This window comes from Dasypus novemcinctus, chromosome 20 (genome assembly GCF_030445035.2).
Source record: "Dasypus novemcinctus isolate mDasNov1 chromosome 20, mDasNov1.1.hap2, whole genome shotgun sequence".
Lineage (NCBI taxonomy): Eukaryota > Metazoa > Chordata > Mammalia > Cingulata > Dasypodidae > Dasypus > Dasypus novemcinctus.
The window spans coordinates 19712966-19739528 of NC_080692.1; the positions used below are offsets into that span (position 1 = coordinate 19712966).

The following is a 26563-nucleotide window of genomic DNA, read 5'->3' on the forward strand; positions in this document are numbered from 1 at the left end:
AATTACCTCTACAATTCTGAAGCCTAACTGAAAGCCCTATAAAAAGAGATATAATTACCAAATTTTGATGACCCTAGGATGCAATCCACCCCCTGCTGTTTTAAAATCTGTGAAATTGGGATATATCTTAAAATTGATGATGTTTCCATACTAAGTGGTACAAAAATAATAGTGCAATTCACAACTGAAGACACCATAGGTGTGATGAAATATGACAGTAATAATACATTGTGCCAACATACAAGCAAAAGAACCCCCAAAGATAAAGTAGAAGGATGTTCATTTGGAAGAGTAAACCTTCTTCAGGATACTTTTTCAAGAGATTAGAAAGAGTACTTAGGAAAAAAACACACCATTCCATATAAAATGTTTTTATGACTGTCAGTAGACAATGAGGGATGATGCTACAGAAATTTACATGAAAATACATTATAGTTGCAAACCCAGAATATTAGGTATAGCTGACAAATTCTGGAGCATGTCATGGGATTTGGAGTTACAAAGTACCTTTATTTAACCTTAGTTCTAATACCTGTGATATCTATTTTAGCCTGAATAACCTCAAAGTTAGATTATTTCTGAGTTCTTAGTATGTACCCATTTACATTAACCAGTGCATATGAGCAAAAGAAGCAATGTTCACCTCATTTTTGCCATGAGATTAACCATCTTCAGTAGCTATTTCATCATTAGAGGAGAAGATAGAAGCCTATCCATATGTAAGGACAAGTTATATGGGATACCTTTTAGCATCCTTTCAGAAACTGTTTACCTGTTTTCCAGCTGCTACTTGAGGCAAGACCTGTAGAGTTTGCGGTTGACTCGCTGGCTGTGTAGCTGTGGCCTCACTGGAGGTTGATGTCTGTGGAAGTGAATACTGCACTGTCTGTTGAGGAGGGCCTGTCTGCTGTATTCCCTGATGCTAAGAATAAAAAATGAGAGGTCAGTTTTATTTCAAGTCATTAATGGCTGCTTCCAAGGAAGACCTTTGGTATCTATAAATGATGATCATTTCAGTAATCAAAACATGCACAGATTCATCAAGTCCCTTTACATATCTGTTTCCCTCCCCTCTGGAACTATTTGTTTGTGATGGTACCAAGAACAATTAACCAATGTTTCAAAATCTGAGTCACCATTGGCTCTTTACCTGCTGCCTCCCTTGCCCCAACAGTAGGCCCCTTACGAAGATCTTTGGACACAACATCAAAACAGTTCCTCTCCCCAATTTCCCCCCATTTCTTTGCATCAGTATTCCTTTTGGCTCCTATATTAGGCTAATAGTTTCACCTCCTTTAATCTATTTTATCAATTGCATTATTAATTTGCTTAGAGAACAGCTCAGTGGGAAAAGCACTGAGATTTAGAATGAGGAGACAGTTTCAAATTTTAGTTCTACCATTTGCTAATTTTAATACCTTAGATCACTCATTTAACTACCATGATAAAAATTTCTTCCTTTGAAATCAAGGATGCTATCACCCAATTCAAAGTGGGACAAAGGGAATGATATTTGGGAATCAACCATGTATAAGACAACTAATGTAATGCATGGAACACAACTGGTACCCCAATACTAAATTTTATAATAAACCAAACAAAAATAGGACCATAGCTACTAACTCATTATCCCCCTCTTTGCCTAACAAATAAAATCTGACCTTTATAGCTGATGATTTCAAGACCCTCTGGTACCTACAACTAACTTAAAACTTTTCTTTTTTTAATGCAAAAGCAACACCTGTTTATATATTTTTAAAAAAGCCAATATATTATTATAACTCTCAATAAAAAGTACTTCCCCATTCTCCAGAGGTAAACGTTGCTAATGGCTTGGTATAACACTATTGTGGATTTTTTTCTATATATAAATGGTCATTTACAAACAGGTACATTTTCTTTTCTTTTGGTTCAAACAAACATCAAAAACATGCCCATCCTATAAATATTGTTCTACAACCTGCAATATTCATTTAATGTCATTTACCAATGGCATCAATTGCATAATGACGAAAATTTTGGTGGTCTATGACTTTTTTACTACTTTGAGGAATATGAATGAAATATCTACAAAATATTTAACCTATTATGACTGCATAGAACATAAATATATTAGTTCCAAAATACTGTCCCTACCCAACTCCCTTATCAAACTCTTTAATGTAAGACATAAGTGTTTTTATCTTTATTGGAGCTCCATTATCAGTACTCAGTTTTCTGCAGCATAACACTTCCTAAGTTGTGCCTTAAGGTAAAATTTGCAGTGACAAGCACCTGTTTAAATAATATAACAATATTTGGAAATTTTTTCCCATGGTCTTGTAAAATTATAATCACATAACCTTTGCATTAACGTCTTAAAGTTATCTCTAAACAAGCTAGTTATAATGACATACTGTACTTGAATAGTGAAATTATGCCCCTAAGAAGGACCAAATCTGTGTTTAATTTCTTGGCTTAAAATTTTTTTTTTTAAAAAACCAATTCTGACAGATATCCTCTATAAATATTCCCACCTACATTATTTAAGGTCCTTAAAGGCAAGTCTGTTCTCAATATTTTTTCCCCCTCATCATTTTTTTAAAAAAAAGATTTATTTATTTATCTTTCCTTCCCTCCCACCCCGGTTGTCTTGTCTGTTCTCTGTGTCTGTTTGGTGCGTCTTCTTTGTTTGCTTCTGTTGTTGTCAGCGGCATGGGAATCTGTGTTTCTTTTTGTTGCGTCATCTTGTTGTGTCAGCTCTCTGTGTGTGCGGCGCCATTCCCAGGCAGGCTGCACTTTCTTTCATGCTGGGCAGCTCTCCTTATGGGGCACACTCCTCGCACGTGGGGCTCCCCTACGCGGGGGACACCTGTGTGGCAGGGCACTCCTTGCGCGCATCAGCGCTGCGTGTGGGCCAGCTGCACATGGGTCGAGGCGGCCCGGCGTTTGAACCACGGACCTCCCATGTGGTAGACGGATGCCCTAACCAGTGGGCCAAGTCTGTCGCCGCCCCCCACACCATTTTTTAATTCCACTTTTCATTGTTTTGGATCAATTGTCCAAAATAAAGGACAGTGAAAGCTCTGAAATATAAGAGTATGATAAGGGTATGAATGTATGGTGACTTCCCTCTTTTCTAGGTATAAACTTGAGGAAAAAACTCTTTTCTTATATTTGGACATATTCAACCCCCTCACTGCCAAATTAATGCTGAACCATGCTTGTACTGAGATTGGATTCAACTCACTCTTTCCTGAAGGGTATACCTCAGTGATACTTTCACATACTTCTATTCTAAAGGTTGATCTGTTTCTGTCCCACACCTTTGTACCTCCTACCTTATTCTTACTATTCTCCCTCCTCTCCTCCGTTGTGGCCTGGAATATTCTTTATTACAAAATGACACACCACAGAAAAATAATTAAATACAAAATAAGGCAATCATGGAGTAGCTGCAATGGATTTTTAGATTTTACACCAAAAGTATAAGCAACAACAAAAAATAGGTAAAATGGACTTCATCAAAATTAAAAACTTTTGAGCATCAAAGGACGTTACCAAGAAAGTAAAAAAGGTCAACAGGGGAGTCTGGACCAACATCACACCTGGATATCCTTCCTAGCAGCCTCTGTTTTTCATCTTCTATCCTATCTGAAAACACTCAAACTTGTCATTCCTAATTGTAGCTCTTGGTCATTTCTGGATCTCTGACCACTTTAAGCTGTAGACTCTTTGGTCAGAAAAGATACAGATTCACATACGACTCAAAATAGGGTACATGTTAGGGGTTGATAGTTGCGTGAAAACTGCCCAATTTACATATCTAAGATCTCTAAACTTACATCCTTCTCAGAAGGACAGTTACATCCCCTAAGATGATGGAGGCTAGCATTTATCAAGAGGTTACTATGAATTTGTATTGTTCTAAGTACTTTACTTGAATCCTCAGGGATATAAGTGCCTTGCTCAAACCACATGTCTAGTAAGTAGGAAAGACAAAATTGGAACTCTGGGTTTGTGGACTCCAGAGGTCTGTGCCTTTTTCACTTGAAAGCTGAGTATTCCTAGGTAAGACTATGGCCTGAGTGACAGCTACCATGGGCTCAGGTTTAAGAACTGGCAAAAGGAGTACCCTTCTAAATGGACATTTCTGAAAATAGCACCCTTTATGGGGAACGAGCCTAAGGAGTAACACAATGACAATAAAAATTCTCTGTACAAGAATATTCATGGAAATGTTATTTTAAAATATGGGAAACAAACAAAACATTAAAAATAAATAAATAAAATACAGGGAAATCGGGAAATAGCTATCGCTCATTACAATATATTTAAATCAAGTATGTTGAAATGCTGATTGTAGCATAGTAAGTGGAGGGACTGTGGAGAACTAAGATATTCCTGCTAATTTTCTACATATCCCATTTTTCTATAATTAATATATATTTTTAATAGAAAGAAACAATAAACTTTGAAAGAGTCATGACAACAATATAACATAGTTAAAAATATTTTTGCTTCTACAGTCATTGAATCATCCAGAATACCAAAAAAGTAGAGAACTATTATTTCTGATGGAAAAATTAAGAGTCTGGACATGGAAATGTTAAGTGAATACCATTTTTTCTTTTCCTTTTTTTAAAACAATTTATTAAAATAGAAGTATACCACTTTAAAAAAAGGTAAAAAGACAATCTACAGAACGGGAGAAAATATTTGGAAACCTGATATCTGATAAGGGTTTAATTTAATATCTAAAGAACTCCTAGAACTCAACAGCAAAAAGACAAACAATCCATTTTAAAAAATGGGCCGAGGATTTGAATAGACACTTCTCCAAAGAAGAAATTCTAATAAATAATTTATATATGAGGGAAGCAGATTTGGCCCAAGGGATAGAGCATCCACTTACCACATGGGAGGTCCAGGGTTCAAACCCAGGGCCTCCTGACCTGTGTGATGAGCTGGTCCATGCGCAGTGCTGATGTGTGCAAGGAGTGCCCTGCCAGGCAGGGGTGTCCCCACGTAGGGGAGTCCCATGTGCAAGGAGTGCGCCCCGTAAGGAGAGCCGCCCAGGGCGAAAAAAAGTGCAGCCTGCCCAGGAGTGGCGCCACACACATGGAGAGCTGTTGCAGCAAGATGACGCAACAAGAGACACAGATTTTCTGGGTGCCACTGACAAGAATACAAGCGAACACAGAACACACAGCGAATGGACAGAGAAAGCAGACAGCTGGGGGGGGGGCAGGGAAGGGCAGAGAAAAAAATTTGTATATGAAAAGATACCATCATTAACTTTAGAGAAATGCAAATTTAAACTACAAGGAGAACAAAAGGATAAAAAAGAAAGAAACAACAACAAACTACAAGGAGAAATAATTTCATACCAGAGGAAGTAACAAATTTCATACCAGAGGAAGTAGAGTAGTGCAGCCACTGAAGAAAACAGTTTGGCAGTTCCTCAGAAAGTTAAACATAGAATCACTATCTTATTCCTAGGTACATACCCCAAAGAACTAAAATCAGGCCCTCACACAGGTATTTGTACGCCAATGTCGATCATAGCATTAGTCATGATAGCCAAAAGGTGGAAGCAACCCAGGTATGATCAACAGATATATGGATAAACAAAATGTGGTATAACCATTCAATGAAATAGTATTCAGCTATAAAAATAAGTCAAGTGCCGCTACACGGTACAACATGGATGAACCGTGAATACAGCATATTGAGTGAAATAAGCCAGAAACCAAAGGACAAATATTGAATGAGTTGTCTTATATGAAATACTTAGAATAAACAAATTCATGGAGACAGAAAGCAGAACAGTGTTTACGAATGTTGAGGGGAGGAAGGAATAGGAAATTACTGCTAAATGAGCATGTGTTTTGGTTTACAATGATGTCTGGAAATACAGTGTGGTGAAATTAATACAGTATTGTCAATGCACTTAATGTCAAATAATTGTCCACTTAAAATGGTTTAAATGATTGTTATGTATATTTTATCAGAATTAAAAATAATAAAAAAAAAATGAGTACTTTTATGGACATGCCCTTATTCCTTGCTTAAGATAATTGAGAGGGATGTATTAGTTATACCCTTGACCATTTAGGAAGAAGTAGAACCCTTGGGTAGGAAAGGAGTTTATGGAGATTGCTGGTACACAATCACAGTGGCTAATAATCAACACTTTAGCCAAGCAGGTATGGTTTAAAATAGCAGCTTGACATCATACTTTGCATATATGTGGCTCATGAAACCAGTTCACATAGCCTTTACTAACTATATTATTGTCAGGAGTTGGACGCAGGTGCTTTCATTAACAAAAATGTTCATGAGTTCTACTGAACAGTAAGAAATACCTGACAATTCCTATATGTCCTTATGTAAGAAATTATTATGTTCGTAGGGCAGCTCACTACACCTGGACTGTGGCAACAAAACTTTTCTGGTAGGAGGAAGTTATTTTTGGTACCTCATTAAGAGACAGCAGAGCATGAGAAGGTACTCTAGTTCCCTGTAGAATATTATATTTAATATAGAAAAAAGAACACTATTCTAGAAATCTTGCATTTGGGACTGGAATATTTATTGGCTATGTGATCTTGGAAAAGATAAATATTCTGGGCTGCATATACTTTTTCTATAAATTGAAGGCTCAATTTTATGATTCTAATGTTCAACATGAATATCATGCTATATTTAAAATAAGTTCACAAAGTTAAAATAACTAAAATGAAAACATTATTGAATCAGAAAGTTTTTGTTTGTACTGTAGCAATTTAGCCATTTTTTTTTATCTCCCAGAAGAGTCAAATGCCTTAATTCTTTAAAATCTGCATTTATGGAATTACCCTCCTCTAAACTCATATGCTTTTCTCATCACTGAACTTGGCTTGTTTCAGTATCTTCTTCATTTAATAATAATTACACATACACATATACAAGATACAAAACAAATTCCACTGGAAAAGGAAAAACAGAGCAAACAATTTGCTTGTTTCATTGGGGTTGGCCTATGTCCATTGATAAACAAATTAAGAGATTGTTACCCATGATAGTGTTTCTGTCCTCAACTAGCTTTATGTAACTTATAATCACTTATCAGGGGCTGCTATTAGGATAAAATAGAATTTGCTGAAGCTGGGAAAAATTTGACTACTCGAATTAAATCATAATCATAACATAAAGTCAGATACTTATCTGGAAGAAAGGGTAGGGGCAAATTATATGACAAAGCATGTAATTATTTCCAGCCCTTAGTATAAGATAGAGAGGTACTGGTCACTGAGTAAATATATGTAAAAGCAAACTAATCAATTCTTTCTGTACAAAATACTTTTTATTGATTATCTTGTACAAAGGACACCTAATCTGAAGATAGTATCAAATTGACTACATGACCACATGCTGGACTGGAAGCAGACCATTTGTAATATAAAAGAAATGAAAAGCTTTGTTTCAGAAACTAATAGAAACAGAAGCCAATTTACAATTTGGTAGTTTAAGAGTATACTTTTTAGGGACTATCAATGAGATAATTCATTGGGAAGTTTTTATGACACATGTAGTGGCTATAAATTTTATTTGAAACAGCTAATAAACATTCAATTGTGCCAAAGCATTATTCCCTGCAAATAATTAATATGAACCAATATTAGTAATGAATTAGGATATCTAATTTTAGAATTATCAGCTTGTGCTGTTCAATGTATCAGAATTGCACTAATCTCTTGAGTTCCTTGAACTTTCAGGAAGAAAACCTGCAAGTCAGAAGTCTTTTTAAAAAAAAGTTTTTCATGTTCCTGAAGTAGCTGTTTTAAGGCTTTTATTTAGGGGCCTCTTAGTATAACATCAGATATCCCATATCTCACAGTGGATTAGAAATAATTTAAAAGTAGTATAGAATTATTAGAGAGAAGCATGATGAAAGCAAAGGCAAAATGCTTCTAAAGGGACAAGTCAAAAACACATGTAGAAACAAAATTAATATTATTTGTTATTAAATAATGTATAGAATCATCTGTTTAAGGTAAATAAACTCAGTTATAACAATTCTTTTAAATTTTAACGTATAATTTATAAGATTTTTCAAAAATACATTAAACAAAAGAGATTTTTCTAAAATGTTACTGAACATAAGGAATGCTATGTTTCTTGCTTTTTCTTTCAGGAATCTAATTCTGGAGGGATATAAAACACTGTTTGGGCAGCGGAGTTGGCCCAGTGGTTGGGGCTTCTGTCTACCACATGGTAAGTCCGTGGTTCAGACCCCGGGCCTCCTTGACCCGTGTGGAGCTGGCCCATGCGCAGTGCTGATGCACGCAGGGAGTGCCGTGCCACGCAGGGGTGTCCCCCACATAGGGGAGCCCCACGCGCAAGGAGTGCACCCCGTAAGGAGAGCCACCCAGCGCGAAAGAAAGAGCAGCCTGCGCAGGAATGGTGCCGCTCACAAGGAGAGCTGACACAACAAGATGACGCAACAAAAACAAATACAGATTCCCGTGCCGATGACAACAACAGAAGTGGACAAAGAAGACGACGCAGCAAATAGACACAGAAAACAGACAATCAGGGTTGGGGGGGAAAGGCGAGAAATAAATAAATAAATCTTTAAAAACAAACAAACAAACAAAAACACTATTTGGCCACTGCTAATCCATAAAGAGTAATGAGTTGTTCTCACCTGCTGAGGATGTTGTATTGGTTGGGAAGATGGAACCCCTGTTAAGCTACTTGAGGCTGGCTGACCCTGGCTTTGCCCCTGTGCCTGAAGGAAAGAAGTGAACACAACAAATTAGAGAGACTCTAAGGCTGTAGAGAAGACAGGCTTTTGCAATCAATATTTAAGCTCCGGAGAGTTTGCTCAAGCAAAACGAAACACTAGCTTGATTAAGTATAAAGAAAGAGGCTTCTGGGGCATCTTTTGTAAGAAAACTTGAGAGAATGATTGTAACCCAGGACATGTTCTGATACCATGCAAAAATGACTGACAGTTAAAACCTAACCTACCATTGCTACTCAGGCTGTAAGAGTATGCTTTATCACAAATTCCTGGAAATATAATAACCAAAAAAAAAGTGCTAAAACTATCGATGTGAATATTTTCTGTATCTGAACAACTAATTAAGGGGAAAAAAGGTATTTGATAAAATCAATGCTAATTTGGTTCCTTTTGCTACTTCTTGTAGTGCCATGGTAACTTTTATCATAAATGCCAAAAAATCTGTTATCATCAACTGCTAAGTATGTAGAGCAATGATTCTCAAACAGGGGCAATTTTGCCCTCCTGGGGACATGTGGCAACACGTAGAGTTATTTTTGGTTGTCACAACTGTGACTGGCACCTAGTGGGGGGAGATCACGGAGGATGCTAAACATCCTACAATTCGGAATTATCCACACCAAAATTCCAATAGTGTTGAGGCTAAGAAATCCTGACCCTGAATATTTCAATTAAAAAGAAGTCTAGTTAAAATAAAGACAATTTCTCTAAACGAGAAATAAGAACAGGACTATATAGGCAGGTTAAGGAAATGAAAAGGCAATACCATCTTTGTTGTTCCACTTCGGTTTAGAGCATCAAACTCCACTGCAGCTTAACCACCTATAAGCATTCATTCTTTCTGCAATATGTCTGTAAATTAAGTACCTGATAATCGAAATTTTACTTCTAAAAGTTTAAACAAGAAAGTCTGGCAATGCATTAGGAGTCACACTAGGAACCATGACAACTAGAGTATTGATATGATATGCTGCATGCCTGTCAGTGCAAGTTTCTGGGTCTTTTTGCTTCTTAGTACTACTCCAAGTACTTGATATTTTATGTACATTTTTGGGGGTTGTTTATTACCCTAATGGGGGAAGAACATAAGAATAATGCAGGAAGAACAGAAAATACTTTGCAAAAAAAAGAGGAATATTTATGTCCAAATGATGTCTTGAATATACAATTGCATATTCCAATACACAGAGTATATATATTTGATAATAGCTATCAAAAGAACGTAAGAAATAGTCAACACTTACTACACTTCTTAAATTATATTATGTCCACTTCTAGGTAAAGTGTATGTGCTCATACACACAAATATATTTAAATTTGCTGACAAAAAAGCAAAGCCACAGATGTGTAATGTTCCTTAGCTTGCAGCATATAATACAAATTCTTAAAACAAAATCCCCCAAAATAAACCCACCACCTATTAGATTCCAACCTAGATGCTAAAAATTAGAACTGGTCCTTGATTGATGCCTAATGTTAAAAAAGGCATCTTCATTTGTTAAGGGAAATATTTGTTTGCAGGAAAAGGAAACACTTTACATTAGCATTCCTAAATAACCAATGCTGAGTAGTCAACCTTACATTACAGGCATTTGCATTTCCACTGCCAGTTGAAAATATCCTACACATATGGATAGGAGGGAATGATTTTGATGAGCTGAATGCTAAAATTCTATTTTTTTTAAGGAGGTGCCGGCAATTAAACCCAGGACCTCAGACATGAGAAATGGGTGCTCAACCACTGAGCCACATCTGCTTCCCAAAATTCTAGTTTTTGTGTTGTTTTTAAAGGGTTTGCATATTCTATAGGTAAATTAAGGCGCTTCTCTCATATTGTGTTTGTAATCCCCAAAAGAAGTGGAAACTCTACTGACAGAATTAAACAATATTCCTTTCCTCATAAATCCATGATGCAGGGAAAGGATAGAAACCTTAACGTAATGGTGCACAGTATGGTAGTTTAAAAGAATTGTGGAACTTTTCCTATAACCTGTGGATGGAGTGCAGATCCTCCTGAAGAAAATGAGGCAGATAAGACCTGCTGAGATGTGGTTCCTTGGGGAAAACAGAAGAAAAGTGGGGATTCTTGTAACACTGTCTGAGGCAGACGGATAAAGGGTAATGAGACGTCAGAGCCAAAATGTACAGCTGTTCCCCCTGTAGGGGGAGGTGACTGAAAATCACCAGGGTCTGAAGAAGTAATTTGTGAGGAATCACTGGAATATTCTGGGCTTCCTATTGGCCAGTTCTGTCTGATAGGCTCTATCATAGAAACGGTCAGTTCTGGGGCATGGTAATTATTCTGTTCTTCAGTCACAGGCTGCAGACGGCCATGTAATCCAACTGATTGAGGAGGTGGTTCTTCCTGATTCAAGTCCAGTGTAACCTGCTGATTTTGGTAAACACGCTGAGGTAAACCTCCACCTCCTTCTCCTGAAGAGGAGCTTGGTGTGTGAACATGAAACTCAAATACACAATTGCTTCTGCCCTCATTGTTATGAGTTAACACAGCAGGTGCAGAATGAGGAACAAACACAGGGTGAAATTTCAAACGTGTAGCATCTGTACAGATAGGTGCAGAAATACTAGAGAGGGGAGATCCTGGACTCAATCCAGAATCTAACCTTAAATTCTGAAGGTGTCCTACCAGGAAAGTCTGTCCAGGAGGAAATTCAAAGACAGAATTTGAGATAGGGTCTCCTTGCACTTGCTTCTGTTCAGATATCTGTTTCATAGGACTTGACAGTACTGGTGAATTGAACACAATTCCCTCATATGGTTCTCCCACTGGGGCCTGGTAATGTACCCCAGCTAGATATACTGCTTCCTGAGGAATAAAATAATGAGCTTCTTCTGGAGGTACTAGTCCAGGTCTATAGTCACTGTAAACTTGAGTTGGTTCAAGCATAGGATGGACCTGTATCTCACATGGCTCTCCAGTTATTCTATTGGCTGTAGTACCCAACATAACTATGGACTCTGGTATCCAGTTAGTTGAGCTGCCACCAGGTGGAAGAAGATTCTGGCCGACAGTCTTCAGCAGTGGCTGGAAGTGGCAAGTTTGGGCTTCCAGGTAGGAGGTGCTCTTACGCCGCTGGGAAATGGCTACCTTCGGTGGACAGGTGGGAGGTGGTGAAAAGGAAACTGGACGTTCATGAATAGTTGGGAAAAATATCTGTGATTCTGGGTATGTTGGGGTCCCCCCACACGGATGCACCATGGACTGAGGCTGTATCAACATGAATAAGACAAGTAATTCATACATTCATATGTGAAATTACATTAGACATGAACAACTGGATAGTTTTGTGTAACCCTATGAAATAGTTACACCAAATTTTATAATTAAGATATAACAATGCTTTTGGAAATTATGTGCACAGTAAAAATCCATTAAATACATCCAGGGCCAACATAATCAATCTGTGGGAATCTTTGCATTAGATAAAAGCTGCTTTTCCACAACTTAACTTTCCTCTCTAAAAGGAAGAATTAAATTTTCTGATTATTTTGTTTTTATCCACAATTAATATGCCCACTCTTAAGATTTAATGTGAATTATATCATTAGAAAAAGACATGAGCTAAGACTAGGAATAGGTACAACTATTCTTATAATGTAAGAAACATACTTCAATTTACTGTACTAAGTCTTCCTATATTCTATATTCTTGTTACTATCCTGTGCTCTTAGAGGTTTAAGGGATGCTTTTCCACTAGTAGTATGTCTTCTAGTTAGAAATCAGAAGAGATTTTTGGTGGTTAATAAAAAATGCATTGGACTAACGACATCATCTTTCCTCTGTCTATCCCAAACTAGATTCTAATATTTGGTGTTTAAATTGGAACAGCTAGCTTAATTAACAGTACTTTTTGTTCACAGAAGCAGTTCTAGATTTAAGATTCTAAGTTTGGAAACCTAGCTTGCCGAAAGCAAACAGGGCATGCTATAATAATTCACTTTCATAGACTCCTTTTTAAAAGAGCAGATCCATTTCATTCTTTCAATAATTAGGGAAGACACCTATCAAGGTAATAAAGGTAGCATAATGGCTCATGTTACTTCTTTACAAGCAGGTAACAGAGGATTTCTATTTCTAATTACAGAATTGGAAATGTTCCATTTTATTGTTATTTATACAAGATGTATCCAAGAGCCATAAAAACACTGTATATTTAATCATTCCTCTAAATAAAAATCTGAGGATCTGGGGATTACTAAGCTCAGAATGTTTACATTTGACCTGGAAAAGCAGCAGCAAGGTCCCACGGAGCGTAATATAATTTTTAAAAGATGGATCTTTATTAGAGACATTAATGGGGCCAAAGAATGCCACACATACTAAATATGATAGAAGCCCATTTCATTAGCATTAAGGCTCAACACTATTCAACCTATGAAAAAATATTCCCATGATGGAACATCATGTGACCTTTTGTTTTCTGTCACATCATTTTTAACAGCTAACAAAAGAAAATCCAATTTTCACTCCTCAATTATTTTTCATTGATATTGGGAAAAAATGGACTCATCCACCTTTATTAGCGATCCTTTAGAATAAAGTGAGGAGAAAACATGTTTGGGTAATATTTGTTAAAGGAAAGAAATAATATACATATTTTTTACTAGGATATGAAAATACAAGGACTTGCACATATGATTAGGGAATGGGAGAATATAAGAAAAGCCAACATTTTATTGGGCACACACTAATATGTGCCAAGGGCTTTATAAACATTCTCTCTTATTTCTTCCAAGCTTTTTTTTTTTTCCCATTTAAAGCCTTATTACAAAAAACATTTCTTATAGGAAGAACTGGTTTCATAATATATAATAGCATAGTATGACAGCAAGTTTAGTAATGTTCTTTATTCCATTTTTATTAAAATTCTTGATGCCTGGATGTATTCACTGGTAATAATTTTTCATTTGTCAGGAAGTTTATGGTTACATACAGTACTGACAAAGAGGGAAGGCAGGCTGGAGCGTCGGTGCTTGCGCTGAGAGGCAGAGTGCATAGGCAGGACACTCTCCAATGCTTTAGAAAGCTTTTCGGCAAAAGTTTCCTCAGGGGCAGTCCGAAGGAGGGAAGGAGAAAGAGGTGCAGACAGCACTGGTGGTGGGGTGGAAGGAGCACTGGGAGAGATGCGGGACAGAGAGGGAACAGCAGAAAGATGGGGAACACAAACCGACATGCTACGGCCACGACGAGGCTAAACAGAAAACAAACATACATGAAAAAACAGTACTTTGAAAACAAAATAACCAAATGTACAATGATAACAGGGCATAGGTGACATAAAGAAATGTTCCATCCTCCCCCAATTTCTGCAAAGTCAAATTTTTTGAAGGAGAGCTATAACTCCACAAAGCACACATGGAAGATGACAACTATTCTCTCTATGCTGTTGGTCAAGTACAGGTTTTTCTATGTGCTACTATGAGAGTGATCAAATAATCTTCCTAAAATTTCTGAAACGCTGGAATTGAGTGCATGAATAAGAATGAGCGTCTGACTGAATGTTGCAGACCAGATAGGGAATATAATGACCATACATTTTCCACAGATTTATTAAGAATAAAGAAGACTGAATTGTTAGTTTTAAATATATTATAAGATGTAGAAAATTTTAAGACTGGAGTATTTTGCAGGAGCTCTGAAAACCTCAGAAAGCCTTTTTATTTTTAATTTAGGTGGCATCAGACTAAAAAAGTTGTTGGTGCATAGCATTTTATTTTATTACACTTGCCAATCTATCTGCAAAGGTAAAAAGTCATCATCTACTAGGAAAAAGTTTAGCTTTCTGTAGGAAATTCATAGCTGACTAGTGGAAATGTTCTGTACTTTTACTAACTTAGTCAATGGGAAAATATCTTTATTTTGAATCTCCAAAGAAAAATTTTAAAACATTTTTTAAACACATACATCAGAGATTCAACTTAGGTTTATAAAGTTTGATATATCTTAGCAGAAAGGTTTTAATAAAACTACGGATGGTATGCCTAATACTATAAGGTTGTTCTGAGCAAATCTGTTATTTCATTTTAGATATTGTGAATTGTGCAAATAATTACATTTTCTTTTTTCAGAATTGGCTGCACTGAATGCTTTTATTTGTGGCCAACCTGTAGCAAGTGTTTAAGTATCATCATATTAGTTTCAATCCTGGCTCCATTTTTTTCTATACCCTTGCTTTCCTTTCATTCATACTTCTTTATTCTACTTAATTTATATATTACTGTAAGTCACTGTAAGTTCTTTCTGGAATAAGATAGGGTATTAATAAAATTATAAAATGCAAAAAAATTCTCAATGTTTAATAATTCTTCATGATACTTCCATAGAACACTGTTGTTAGAAGGCAAGAAACAGTCTGCTTATAGAGCCTCCAAAACTATATAGCTATTTTTGTGGCTCAAATACTTAATATCTTCATAAATGATCATTCCATTTCCTTTGCTAAAATAGAGAGCTAAAGTTTACAAATAATTCTGTGATGAGTGGAGCAAAGAGATTAAAAATAGTTTTGAAAAATCTAGTTACGCTGACTGGAAAAAAAATCAATTAGAGCAAAAGGAGAAGCTGACAAGAAATGCTGACAAAATATTTGTCAGAGTACAGCAATATATCAGCAATATATCTTTTAGTCTTTGTAAAGTTCCTCTATCCTCCGTAATTTTTTTAAAGGTTAGAAACTTGACTGTTAAAAAAATTAGTACACTAGTAATTTTCCTTGTGACCATTCATCTTGAGATCTAGCCAAATGAATGGACTCCTGAAACAAATAAACATCTTTTCTACCAACCTACAGGATAAAAGACCAGGGCAAGCAGAAGCATTTTCTTAACAGAGAAATACTTTACTTAATGATGGAGCTAGAGTTCTACAAAACTTCAGATTAAAAAGCTTTCTAAAAGGGAAAATCTGGCTGCTTAAAGATTTCACTGAAGCAAGCCACAGTGACCAGTTATTCTCCACCTTTTTCAGGTAGATGATGTATTTTATTTTCTGCTGAAGATCTTTTGGAGAGTCAACAAAAGAAATACTCTCTAAATGAAAAGCAAGAGTGGCTAATGTAAAACATGGGGTAATAATGTATAATAAAATATTTAAGGATAATTCCCATAAATTGATTCTGAAAATAAATCAGTAATAAAACAGATATCAAATAAAGGGGAAAAGCAAATGAACATATACTAGGGAAGGAACTTGTGTCCAACACAGACTTTAAGGCAGGAACACGCATAGCAACTGATGATTGAACACAAGCGCTAAATTAAATGGTCATACATATAAAGGATTCCTTTACTCTAAAGTACTCACATGCAGCATTCTATAATGGTTAGAAGGGCTTACCTGTATTATATACAATAAGAAATCTTATAGAAAATACTGAGTAATTATTTTAATAAAACTTTTGAAAAACTCTTTGCCCCTAGCCCCAAACCATTAGTTATGTCCAGCTTATGCTGCTTCTAAAAGTTTCAACTCTAAGTGCTACACAGAGCATTAACTTTAATCCAATGCAGATTAGTCTAAGTCTTGTACATAGGTACCTTTCACATAGGAAGTTGAGTTAATTCTTACACATTAATGTATATATCCTACCCTGCCTCAACTACTCCAATTACACTCTATAATAAACCTATTTTCTTTAGAAATAAACAATTTATATTTTCTACTCAAGATTCATGCAATTCTATGGATAGTAGAAAGAATGTGAATTAGCAAATTGTCTATTGGTTCTCATTATAGTTTTACACTCTCTTATGCATTTACTTACCACACTTGAGGGTGGATATACCCCATGGGGTTGAGACTGTGCTTGAACAACAGAAGCTGTGTGCCCTGGGATTGTGCCAGTAGAATGTGCCTGTTCATGTTGGGAACCATATGAAACTGTCTGTTGGCTGCTTACTCGGGATTCTGTGAATACAGAAGATCCCTGACCACTGTCAATTGTCCCATCAGCTGAAGGAGACATGAATCACCAAAAAACAGAGAAAGGGAGAAAGAGAGAGAGAGAAATCACAAAAAGGAGGTTCATATTTTCCCATCACATTTCAGACCCATTAATTTAGCGTTAATTATTTTCTTTGTACAGATATGACTAAATAAAAAACAAAAACTAGTCATTAAACGAGGGACCCATATGAAGAAAAAGCATAAATATGGAGACCCAATGAGTTCTCAGTATTAAGCAAGTAATTCAATCAATAATTAGTGGTATCATTACTTTTAGTTTATACATTATTCCGCTTTGCTAAAAGAGCTAAACCAGATTAATGGTTCAATTTTAAGTAGCTAAGATAAGCTTGCTCATTTTTATTGTATTATGTTTTAAGCAATTACAAAAAGGAGAAACCTCTAAGATGTTGGAATTTGTTAAATTATCTTTTATACTAATTAGATTTTTTCACTGTCTTATCCTTCTATGCTTTTAGATGTTGGCATAAAAATAAAAAGCGAGGTGGTACCCATTTCAAATTTCTTATACTTTGGATTCATTAGTCAAAATCAAGAGACCAGTGGAAAACGCTGAACAAGAAGATAAAAAGTCAACTGGTAGCATCAGTAGAGTATTTTTGCAATTCCCTAAATACTTACATAACACAGATAGACTAGGTTGTTGGTACTGTAGTTGTTGGTGTTGATCTGCCTCAGGTTCTTCAGGTTCTACCTGCGTAGAAACTGAAGCTGAAGTGGCAGAGGCAGTAGGTATGCCAGTACTAGTAGTAGAAGGGAGCTGCTTGATTCCTGCCTGTGAAGCACTTGATTGTTGTTCTACTTTCTGTTTGAGACTGTTCTCTTCTTGCTTTCTTTTTTCTTGTTCCTCCCTTACCAACTGCCGCTGCTCTCGTTTTCTCTTAATTAATGACACTCTGTCTTTGATGGCTTTAGCCATGGTCTTGTGATCTCCTTCACAGACATACCCAGACTCTACCTGTAGGACAAGAAGGTTTTATTAGGAAGCAGTAAGACAGCAAAAGGAAACAAACCAAAATAAAACAAAAAATGGCACTGGAGAAAAGTAGAGGGGAGGAGGAAGAAAACTATCTCAGGATTGGTCTTAACCAAACTGTGAAATTACTGAAATCTGCATTATGCATTTCTCTACCATCTATGTAGAAATTCGGGTAGGTGTACTTTTCCCTTCCAACAAACAATAAAACAAGGGACACTAAAAATTGCAGTTCCTGAACCAAATAAGGCATTCTACTCTATTCTATTCTACTCTATTTTCCTCTCATATCTAACCATCAACATTAACCAAAGTTCCCTTCACTAGGAAACCATTTAGCTGGATAAAACAATTGTGGTAATCATACAAAAGTTAAAAACAAACACCCAAAACACATCTCAAATAGTAGAAAAAACGAAGTCTCTCTTCTAAACCTAAAACTGGTGGAGGCTTCACTTTTGAAAAGTGATCTTTCTGACATACTTCAACTAAGTACAAGTACAACAAAGGCTGCTTACTAATAACTGATCTTGAAAATTTCCTTCAAAGTGAAAACAATTTATAAACTTGTGTCTATTTATAGGAATTGATCAGATGACTTGTCACTCTATTTGAAGAGGTTTATACAAATTAGGAGTTGTTCAGTCTTACACTTTCAAAATGACTTCAGAGTGTATTCTAGTTCTATATATCTAGATATCTGAACCTACCTCTCTACCTATTCTATACCTACATCTTTAAAAAAATTTTTTAAACTTTTCCTCATATAACTTTAAAAAATGACTATAAAATCCTACATTCATTATAAAAACAATACCAAAAAAATACATATATATTTTTTTGGGAGAGCAGACAAGCTTTATTGCGCCCCCCTTCCAGTCCGCACAGCTACCCCAGGCAGAAGGTTCTGGAACAGTCACAGGAAAGGCATCTCTGCACAGGAGGCGAGGAGGGCGGGGGCAGTGGATTCGATGCAGATCCCACCACCCGTGCTGGGCCTAGTGGCCTGAGCCCACCCGGAGCCCTGGCCTCTGGATAGGGACAGCCTCAAGGGAGTAGGGTGGGGAGGTCAGTGGCCAGTTGCCCCATGCGCCGGGCACGCCGTGGGAGGGTGCCGCCAACCCGGATGCCTGAGGACGGAGCTGCGTGGTGGGCCTGGCCGAGCAGGGGCGGAGGGCTTGTCCCACGAAGGTTGGGGATGCTCAAGCCACCAGCCTGGCGATAAGGCCAGGGCCGAGTAAAAATATCTCACGCACATGCCAGATACGCACCTGCGGCACCATTGCCCCTCACACGACACTCAGAGATCCCACCAAAGAGACATCTTAGGCTAGTAACCAGTGCAATTTTATACCATACAGATATGTCATACACCGTTTCAAAAACTGCTGTTTTGCTCAACGATGTCATAGATGCCCTTTCATATCACTGTAAATTAATCTACATCAATTTTTAAATGGCTAATTAGTGTTAATTTACCATTTCTTGAGCAACATCTTCTGGTACATCTCTTTCCAAGTCAAAGGAAAACTCAATAGCCTCATTATCTTTGTACTTTCCCTTTAATTTCTTAATATCTTCAATCCGTAGCCATAATTTAATGGCTATCTTTTCTCCATCGTCTTCTTCTGCTAATTCTACCCGTACCCCAGTTTCCTCCTGGAAGAAGGCATGGTTCAAAAGGTCTTTGATAGCATATCTTCCAAAAAAGAGGGAAAAGAAAAGAAAAACAAAACAAAATCTTATTAGATTATGAAGGAAATTTTCAAGGGTGGTTGATTATTATTATGTTTGAAAGAATGAAAAAACATTGTGAACAGAAAAACCAAAGAAACATTAGAACTCATTTCTACATTGCTCCATGTGATGGTGATTATAGAATTTTACTCTCAGGCTACAGAAAAATCATAACCATCTTATTTATGAATAAGAACTGGTAGTGATAATTTTTTAATTCAATGATTTAACCTAATATTAGTTAATGATCTAATCATATAACTATGATAAAGTAATGTATAGAATATCATAGCTTCAAAATACTACATAATCATTTATATAGTACTTTACAGTTAACAAAAAATCCTTACATATATAATCCCATCTAATCCTTGACTAATATCCAGTGAGATATAATTTCCCTGCTTGGTAGGAAATGGAGCTCACAGTGGTTGAAAATCTTGCTTATAGTTATAAAAGTTGTAAATTATGAAATCAAGACTAGAAAATAAATCTTTTGATTTCTAGTTCAGTACCTTCTACTAAAGCAACCTTCATTTACCCCAACAAATTCTCCTAATTCCTTTTTCAACTATTTGTGTACCAGGCAAGCAGAAGTTTGATTGAGGAACCATCTTCTTCAGATAAATAAGTCTCAAAATACCAGGAATCTAGTAAACTGTTCCACCCAAAAAAGAAACAGTAATATGTTCTAAGACTGGAAACAAATATTCTTTGTTTATAGTGAAAAAAAAAAATTAAAAAGTGTTAAATATCATGATGTTAAGTTATTACAAACAACAAAGCTATGAAAAGAGTATGACACTGGAGAAGTGGAGATATGGAATTCTTTAATTTGGTTAATACACCTGGATCACTCACATTCTTCAGGAGGTAGATTACACTCAATTTACAATTTATATTTGTACTGACTGGTTTATTTTTTCTTTTTTTGTGGGTAGGGGGGTTGGTGAAGGTAGATTCTTTTTCAAAAAACAAGCAATGAACCTTTGCCAAGCCTAACTGATGATGAATCAGCTATATAGCAGATTAGATACTTGCCACTCCTCTGAGAAAAGTCCTCTGTTAGTACAAATGACTAAGCCACATCTCCTCCTAAGCCTTGGGCAAAAACTCTTCTCTTTTTACCCAAAGGAATGTTTTGCTCTTCTTTAGTTCTGGCACAATGACAGCAAATCAAAAACTGTATAGTTCAATTGCTTTTAAAGAGCCAAGATTTTACTTACTTTTTAGAATTCAATAGGACTAACAAACAGATGTGGTACATTAGAGAGACTGAACCTTACTGAGTTTTATAAATAATGCTGATGCGATAAGCAAGTAGTTCTTATTGAATGTAGCAGCTAGGTTTAAGGTGGTTCTGGTTTACTTAAATTCTACTGAACCAAATTTTTACAACATTCTAGAATGTCAAATCTGAATATCTCAATGGAGAGAATCCCTACTTTAAAAAATGTTACATAGTGTCAGTGGTGAAACTAACCACAAAGAAAGTATTAACTATACTGTACATTGAGTGTCACTGTATTCAGAGTACATTACAGTTTAGGTATTTGTTCAAGCAACATTCAGGTCAAAAGAGGCAACTTACCTTTCATCTTTGTTTTGCCGTATGCAGCCTTCAATAATTTCCTTCACTTCAGGTATTGCTACTTTGTCAAAACTGGCTGGCTTTACACCCTGAAAGCCATTAAATAAGAGAAACATATTAATAAAGGCAGGGTTTTGATTTTTAATTTCTTCTTAACTTTCTACTAAGTTGCCTTCTTACCATCCTGACTTTCTTCTGATTTGCCTGCAGCAGCTGGTCCATGTAGGGTCTGAGTTGGGTAGTGGTAATTTAGCTCCCCAAGAGGAAATAGCAAGGAACAATTAGATAGTGGGGTCACTAACTTCCATGCCGTCTCTATGCGGCTATGAACAAATGTTGGCTGTATTAAAATCTTTGGCTGTGTTTCAGGTAAAGGAAGTTATTGGACAAAGAGAACGCCAAACATTCTAATTGGTTAGAACACATCCTTTGTTCAACATTGCTCCCTAACACATTAATCAACACAGCATTTCACTATTTTGAAGAATAAACCCACATGTGGGCATGAATCCACATGCTTAGTTTGAAAGGCATTATATTATTACAGTACTGTTTAACAAGTTCAACAAGTATGGAAGGTGTTAAGGATTTGGATGGGTTTGGTGTGATAACTGAAGAGTAGATTGTCTTGTAAATAAAAAACAAAGTAAAAAGTGCTATATCAGACCCCTATGAAAGAACTTTCCAAAAATTTCAGTCAGTAGACAACCATTATTATATGTAATACTAAATAGTAGTATTACATGAAACACAGGGATAGTTTGTTTGTTTGTTTGTTTTTAAAGGAGGTACCAGGGATTGAATTCAGGACCTCATACATGGGAAGCAGGCACTCAACTACTTACAACTGCTCCAGGGATAGTTTTCATTATCTTCATAAAGTATACATTCTTTGAAAATATTTTTATCAAAGTGTGGAAAATATATAAAAGAACAAGAAAATAATAATATCTGAGAGTTAGGGTGGAAGAAAGAATCTATATCTCTTCCTACCTCATCTAAGTGACCAGATGGATTAAAAGTTGAAGTAGCTAGACCAAGAACTAAGGTTCAAATGGTACCATTAAGTATATAGATATATAAAACAAAGAAAGTAGGGCTTAAGGGGGACTGACCAGAAAAGTCATCTAGAGTCACTAACAAAGATATACAATTACCCACTGCATTATTCAAAGTCCTGATTTGGAGAATCTACGCTTAGGGCTAACTTTACACAGCAAGGAACTGTGTAGTAATGCTGACCCTGAAGTCAAATCTATGCATTTAAAAGATTTATTTTTTAATAATGTCTACAAGGATCACCACTGAATTTTCCTCAACTTATTTTCCAAATCCAGCTAAGTTATTCACATAATACTTCTAATAAGAACAAGAAAATAATGCTGCTGAAGGAAACAAGCTGGTATTTCAAACTCAGGGTTAAAAAAAGGAAGTGGCTAAAGAGAAAAATGGATGGCGTACACTAAAATTTTTCTGGTAGAGTAAATGGAGATTTTGTTTTATATTGGTTTTTAATTTTCAGTATGTAAAATGGCATAAAGTAAACCTTAAATGCTATTTATAAAAATTACAGAAAGAACTATGTAGAGTATTGTATATTAAGTTTGTAGAACATTCACCATTGGCAGAAAATTATCTGAAAGCCCCTTCCTTGGTAAAACTGGACATTCATAAAGATATTCCAAATATTACAGAAAAATGGTTAAAGAGAATATAGATAAAATGAGGAGAAAAGTTTCTTCTTCCGTATGCACAAAAATTTTAGAGGAATATGTCTGACCTACTGACAGTAAAACTCATCATAAAGCAGACATATACTAATTATACTAAAGGATTCTTCTGTTTTAATCTAGCATAGGTACATTGCAAAGATGAAAGGATTTACCAGAAGACTTGAATGCAGTGTGAAGAACTGAACAAGTAGAAGCAGTTCTGAGCTTCAGATTCTCCATCTAGCAAATGGGGATAATCATGTCCAATTTACCTACCTCCATTCAGGACAGCTAGAATCAAATGTAGTATCTATGTTGAAAGATCTCTGTGAATTATTAAATTTACTGACCTAAGGCTAACTTTGAGTTCAAAGGCAATCAAAGATAATTTAGCTTAGAGTTAAAAGGAAGTAAAGAATTCTCTTGAAAAAATAATCACCCAGAGCCACAGTGACCCTGCTTTCATGTATTTGTCAATCCTGAATTATTACAATAAAAATCCTTAATAATAAATAACCTTATCTATGCAAATACATATACATTCCTATACAAAAAGGAATACCAGATGAACAAAAGAGATTAAAGATCATAATAGCAAAACCAATAATTGTGCATTATATAACCTCAAATCTAGGTTATGCTTCTTCCTCAACCTAAAGTCAAGATTTAGGTACAGAAAATTCCATACCAATCTATAATATATTCAGGAGCCATAGCCACCTTAAAAAAATGTACTGTGGGAGCCAAAGAAGCCAATAAAACTGAAACACAACTTACCAGCCCAGCAGCTGGTACTAAAAGATTAAGAACGCTTACTGCTACCCACTTAGATGCAAATAATTTCAAGAGGTGAAAAATGTAACATAAGAAATTTCACCAGTCAGTCACCATCCAGAAGCCAAGTTTATCAATATACTTAGGAAAGAGATTCTGAGTTATCTAAGAAGAATCAAGAACATATAGGGAAACGGACTTTGGCCCAGTGGTTAGGGCGTCCGTCTACCATATGGGAGGTCCGCGGTTCAAACCCCGGGCCTCCTTGACCCGTGTGGAGCTGGCCATGCGCAGCGCTGATGCGCGCAAGGAGTGCCGTGCCACGCAGGGGTGACCCCCGTGTGGGGAGTGCGCCCGTGAGGAAAGCCGCCCAGCGTGAAAAGAAAGAGCAGCCTGCCCAGGAATGGTGCCGCCCACACTTCCCGTGCCGCTGACGACAACAGAAGCGGACAAAGAAACAAGACACAGCAAACAGACACCAAGAACAGACAACCAGGGGAGGGGGGGAATTAAATAAATAAAAAATAAATCTTAAAAAAAAAAAAAAAGAACATATAGGGAACATGTATTACATATGACCAAGTAAAAATGTATGAAATGAGTATGAAACCTCACTAACCCTGAAGGTGTAGAGAAAAGTCAACTGGGACATATAACAATAGAAAGTGGCTTAAAATAGGCAACTACAGTTTTTTATATTCTCTCTATATCCTTGGCTTCTTGTTCATAAGAGATGAGAGAACTCAGAAGATTATAAGTAAAAAAGAAAGTTTATTCTAAAGTATGATTCTAAGCACTGGACAGAACAAAGTAAGGAAAAGAAAATGTTTTAATGACATAAAAGATTTCATCTTATTTCCTTTTAGTTCACACGCTTCAACAGAGAAGATGATCAACTTAGAGCTCAATGATCCTCCAAAATGTGATTACATCATTACTTTTCTTTATTCCCTGATTTAGCTCCAGTTAGTTCCATTCTAGTCCTATTCTGACTTGCAAATACAAAGTATTGAGGACCTATTCTGAAAGAAGTTCAAAAACACAAGAGAATGCTAAGGTAGGTAAATTGGGCTAATGTCTTACAAAGAACAAATTAAAGTTAGTTAAGAAAGCAAGCTCTCTTACTCCACTGGCTCTAGAAATAATCTTGCCTTACTTTTATAACTCACTGCCTTAGGCAGTAGTCCCATATTATGTTTTTTTTTTTGTCATGGGACAGTAGGCACATCTCTCTATATTAAACAAGTACTTCTTGAGCATCTAAGGTATACCCAACTAATATACTTTCCAGGGTTATATAAAATCATGTATTCTCTTAAACAAAACAAAAAAGTCTACTTTGCACAATCTTAAGTGGTATACCAAAAAAAAAAAAAAAATAGTAACAACTGTGACTCCCCAAAGTCATATCACACAATGGAGTATTATTCAGCTGTAAGCAGAAATGAAGTCGTAAAGCACATGACAGCTTGGATGAACCTGGAGGACATTATGTTGAGTGAAGCAAGCCAGGCACAAAAGGACAAATACTGTATGACTGCATTACTATGAACTAAATACATTATGTAACATATTGTATGATTAAAAATTTTTTATAGGTATCCAGTACATTTAATTGAGAAATGTATATTTTTAATCAACTGTGTTTTCTTTTTAGTTTTTAATTGTTTACATTGTCAATTGCTAAATGTACAAAATAAAGTTTAAAAATAATTGTTATATTTATAATACATGTTGACTTACTGGAACCAAAAAGCAACAAAAACACATACATACATTTTATAGACTTTGAATTTTCCTCTGAGTTCTATGTATTTATGTTTTGACCAGTGTAGATTCAATCAGCTAATCTACTGGCAAAGTAACAATGAATCATAAAACAAATTTTCTGGTTCAATCTTCCAGTTCTTAAAAAAATTGTCAGCAATTGCCTCTTAAATTTCAAATGAGTTAGGATAAACTTTAACTATCTCTTGATAAAAAATAAAACTTTTCATAACCATTCAGAATTGAAAAAAGTCTCCCTTCTCCCTCCTTTCATAGAAGAGTGTTAAGAAATCACTTCAAATATTTGCTTAATTTGCTCTTTTGTATCAACTGTCCTTGGTACATTTTTGTACCCAATAAAATAGGTTCTACTAAAAAATAAATCAACTAAACTATAGAACTTTCAATATTTTTTTAAAAGCATACTGAAGTCAACAATTTAAATACCTTAACTGAAACTTTCTACACATATTACCAAATGGCTACAACATACCCTTTGTATATATCGTAACATTCTTACCCACCTCATTTACACAATCCTTTTGAGGGCAGCAACAGCAGTGAGAATTTACGATGACAAATACTGAACAAAAATCTTTCTTTGTAAAATCCATCAGAAAAGGCAAAATAAACGTGTTACAGTTAGAGGAAAATGAGAAGAAAATGGATAAGTTATAAAGTAACACAGTAAATTAGCCCACAGCATAAGGAAGGCATACATCAAAGTCAGACTGAGGCATAGTTTCTTGTTTAACACTAGCCATGTTTCCCCAACTCTCAGACATGAGTTTGCTCTGCTCAGACAAAATCTGCTTTCTCTAGATTAGTCCTTTGGAAAGAACTACATGCTGAGCAGGAAACTGTTTTGCTACTTTTCTCTCTGCTTCTCTTCCAACAGCAACTGATCCCTGGACAAGCAAAATGAGATTTTTAATTGCTCAAAGCCCCACCTACTACATCCACAAGTTCAGCCTCTTTGACATCAAACCTATCATATGTATGTACACAAGAAATCCATTTATTTAAATATCCCCTGCCCCCTTATCATGTTGAAACTATGCTTTTAAAAGAAAAAGAGGTTTGAGTTCAATGACCAAAGTAGAAAAACTCAGAATATGCAGCCAAATGAACACTGGGCAAGGATTCACAATACTGGGGTTCACAGTTCAACCTCTTATATACTAAGTCTGTGACCTGAACCATATCCTTCAAACTAACTTGAAAAAGTTCCTCTATTTATCTAATTTTA

The 26563-nt window shown here is 35.9% G+C and overlaps 2 protein-coding genes across 19 annotated transcripts in view; both read right to left on the reverse strand.

Annotated features, from left to right (window-relative positions):
- WNK1 (WNK lysine deficient protein kinase 1) overlaps positions 1-26563 on the reverse strand; it is a 175024-nt gene that overhangs the window by 31438 nt on the left and 117023 nt on the right. For 17 of the 18 annotated variants that reach the window (XM_058282540.2, XM_058282542.2, XM_058282541.2 and 14 more), the window contains exons 5-10: positions 21062-21150; positions 19213-19432; positions 17379-17715; positions 16555-16742; positions 8672-8755; positions 773-922 (exon numbers count right to left, since the gene is read on the reverse strand). In XM_058282540.2, coding sequence (XP_058138523.1) covers positions 773-922; positions 8672-8755; positions 16555-16742; positions 17379-17715; positions 19213-19432; positions 21062-21150 — 1068 coding nt within the window. Of the gene's footprint in view, positions 1-772; positions 923-8671; positions 8756-16554; positions 16743-17378; positions 17716-19212; positions 19433-21061; positions 21151-25838; positions 26218-26563 lie in introns of those variants that run through there. The other variant, XM_058282558.2, reaches the window with a different exon arrangement.
- On the reverse strand, positions 10542-16263 carry LOC131274774 (uncharacterized). The gene has a single exon (XM_058282559.2). It carries the CDS (start codon positions 12033-12035, stop codon positions 10731-10733), a length of 1305 nt encoding a protein of 434 aa, XP_058138542.1. The 5' UTR covers positions 12036-16263; the 3' UTR covers positions 10542-10730.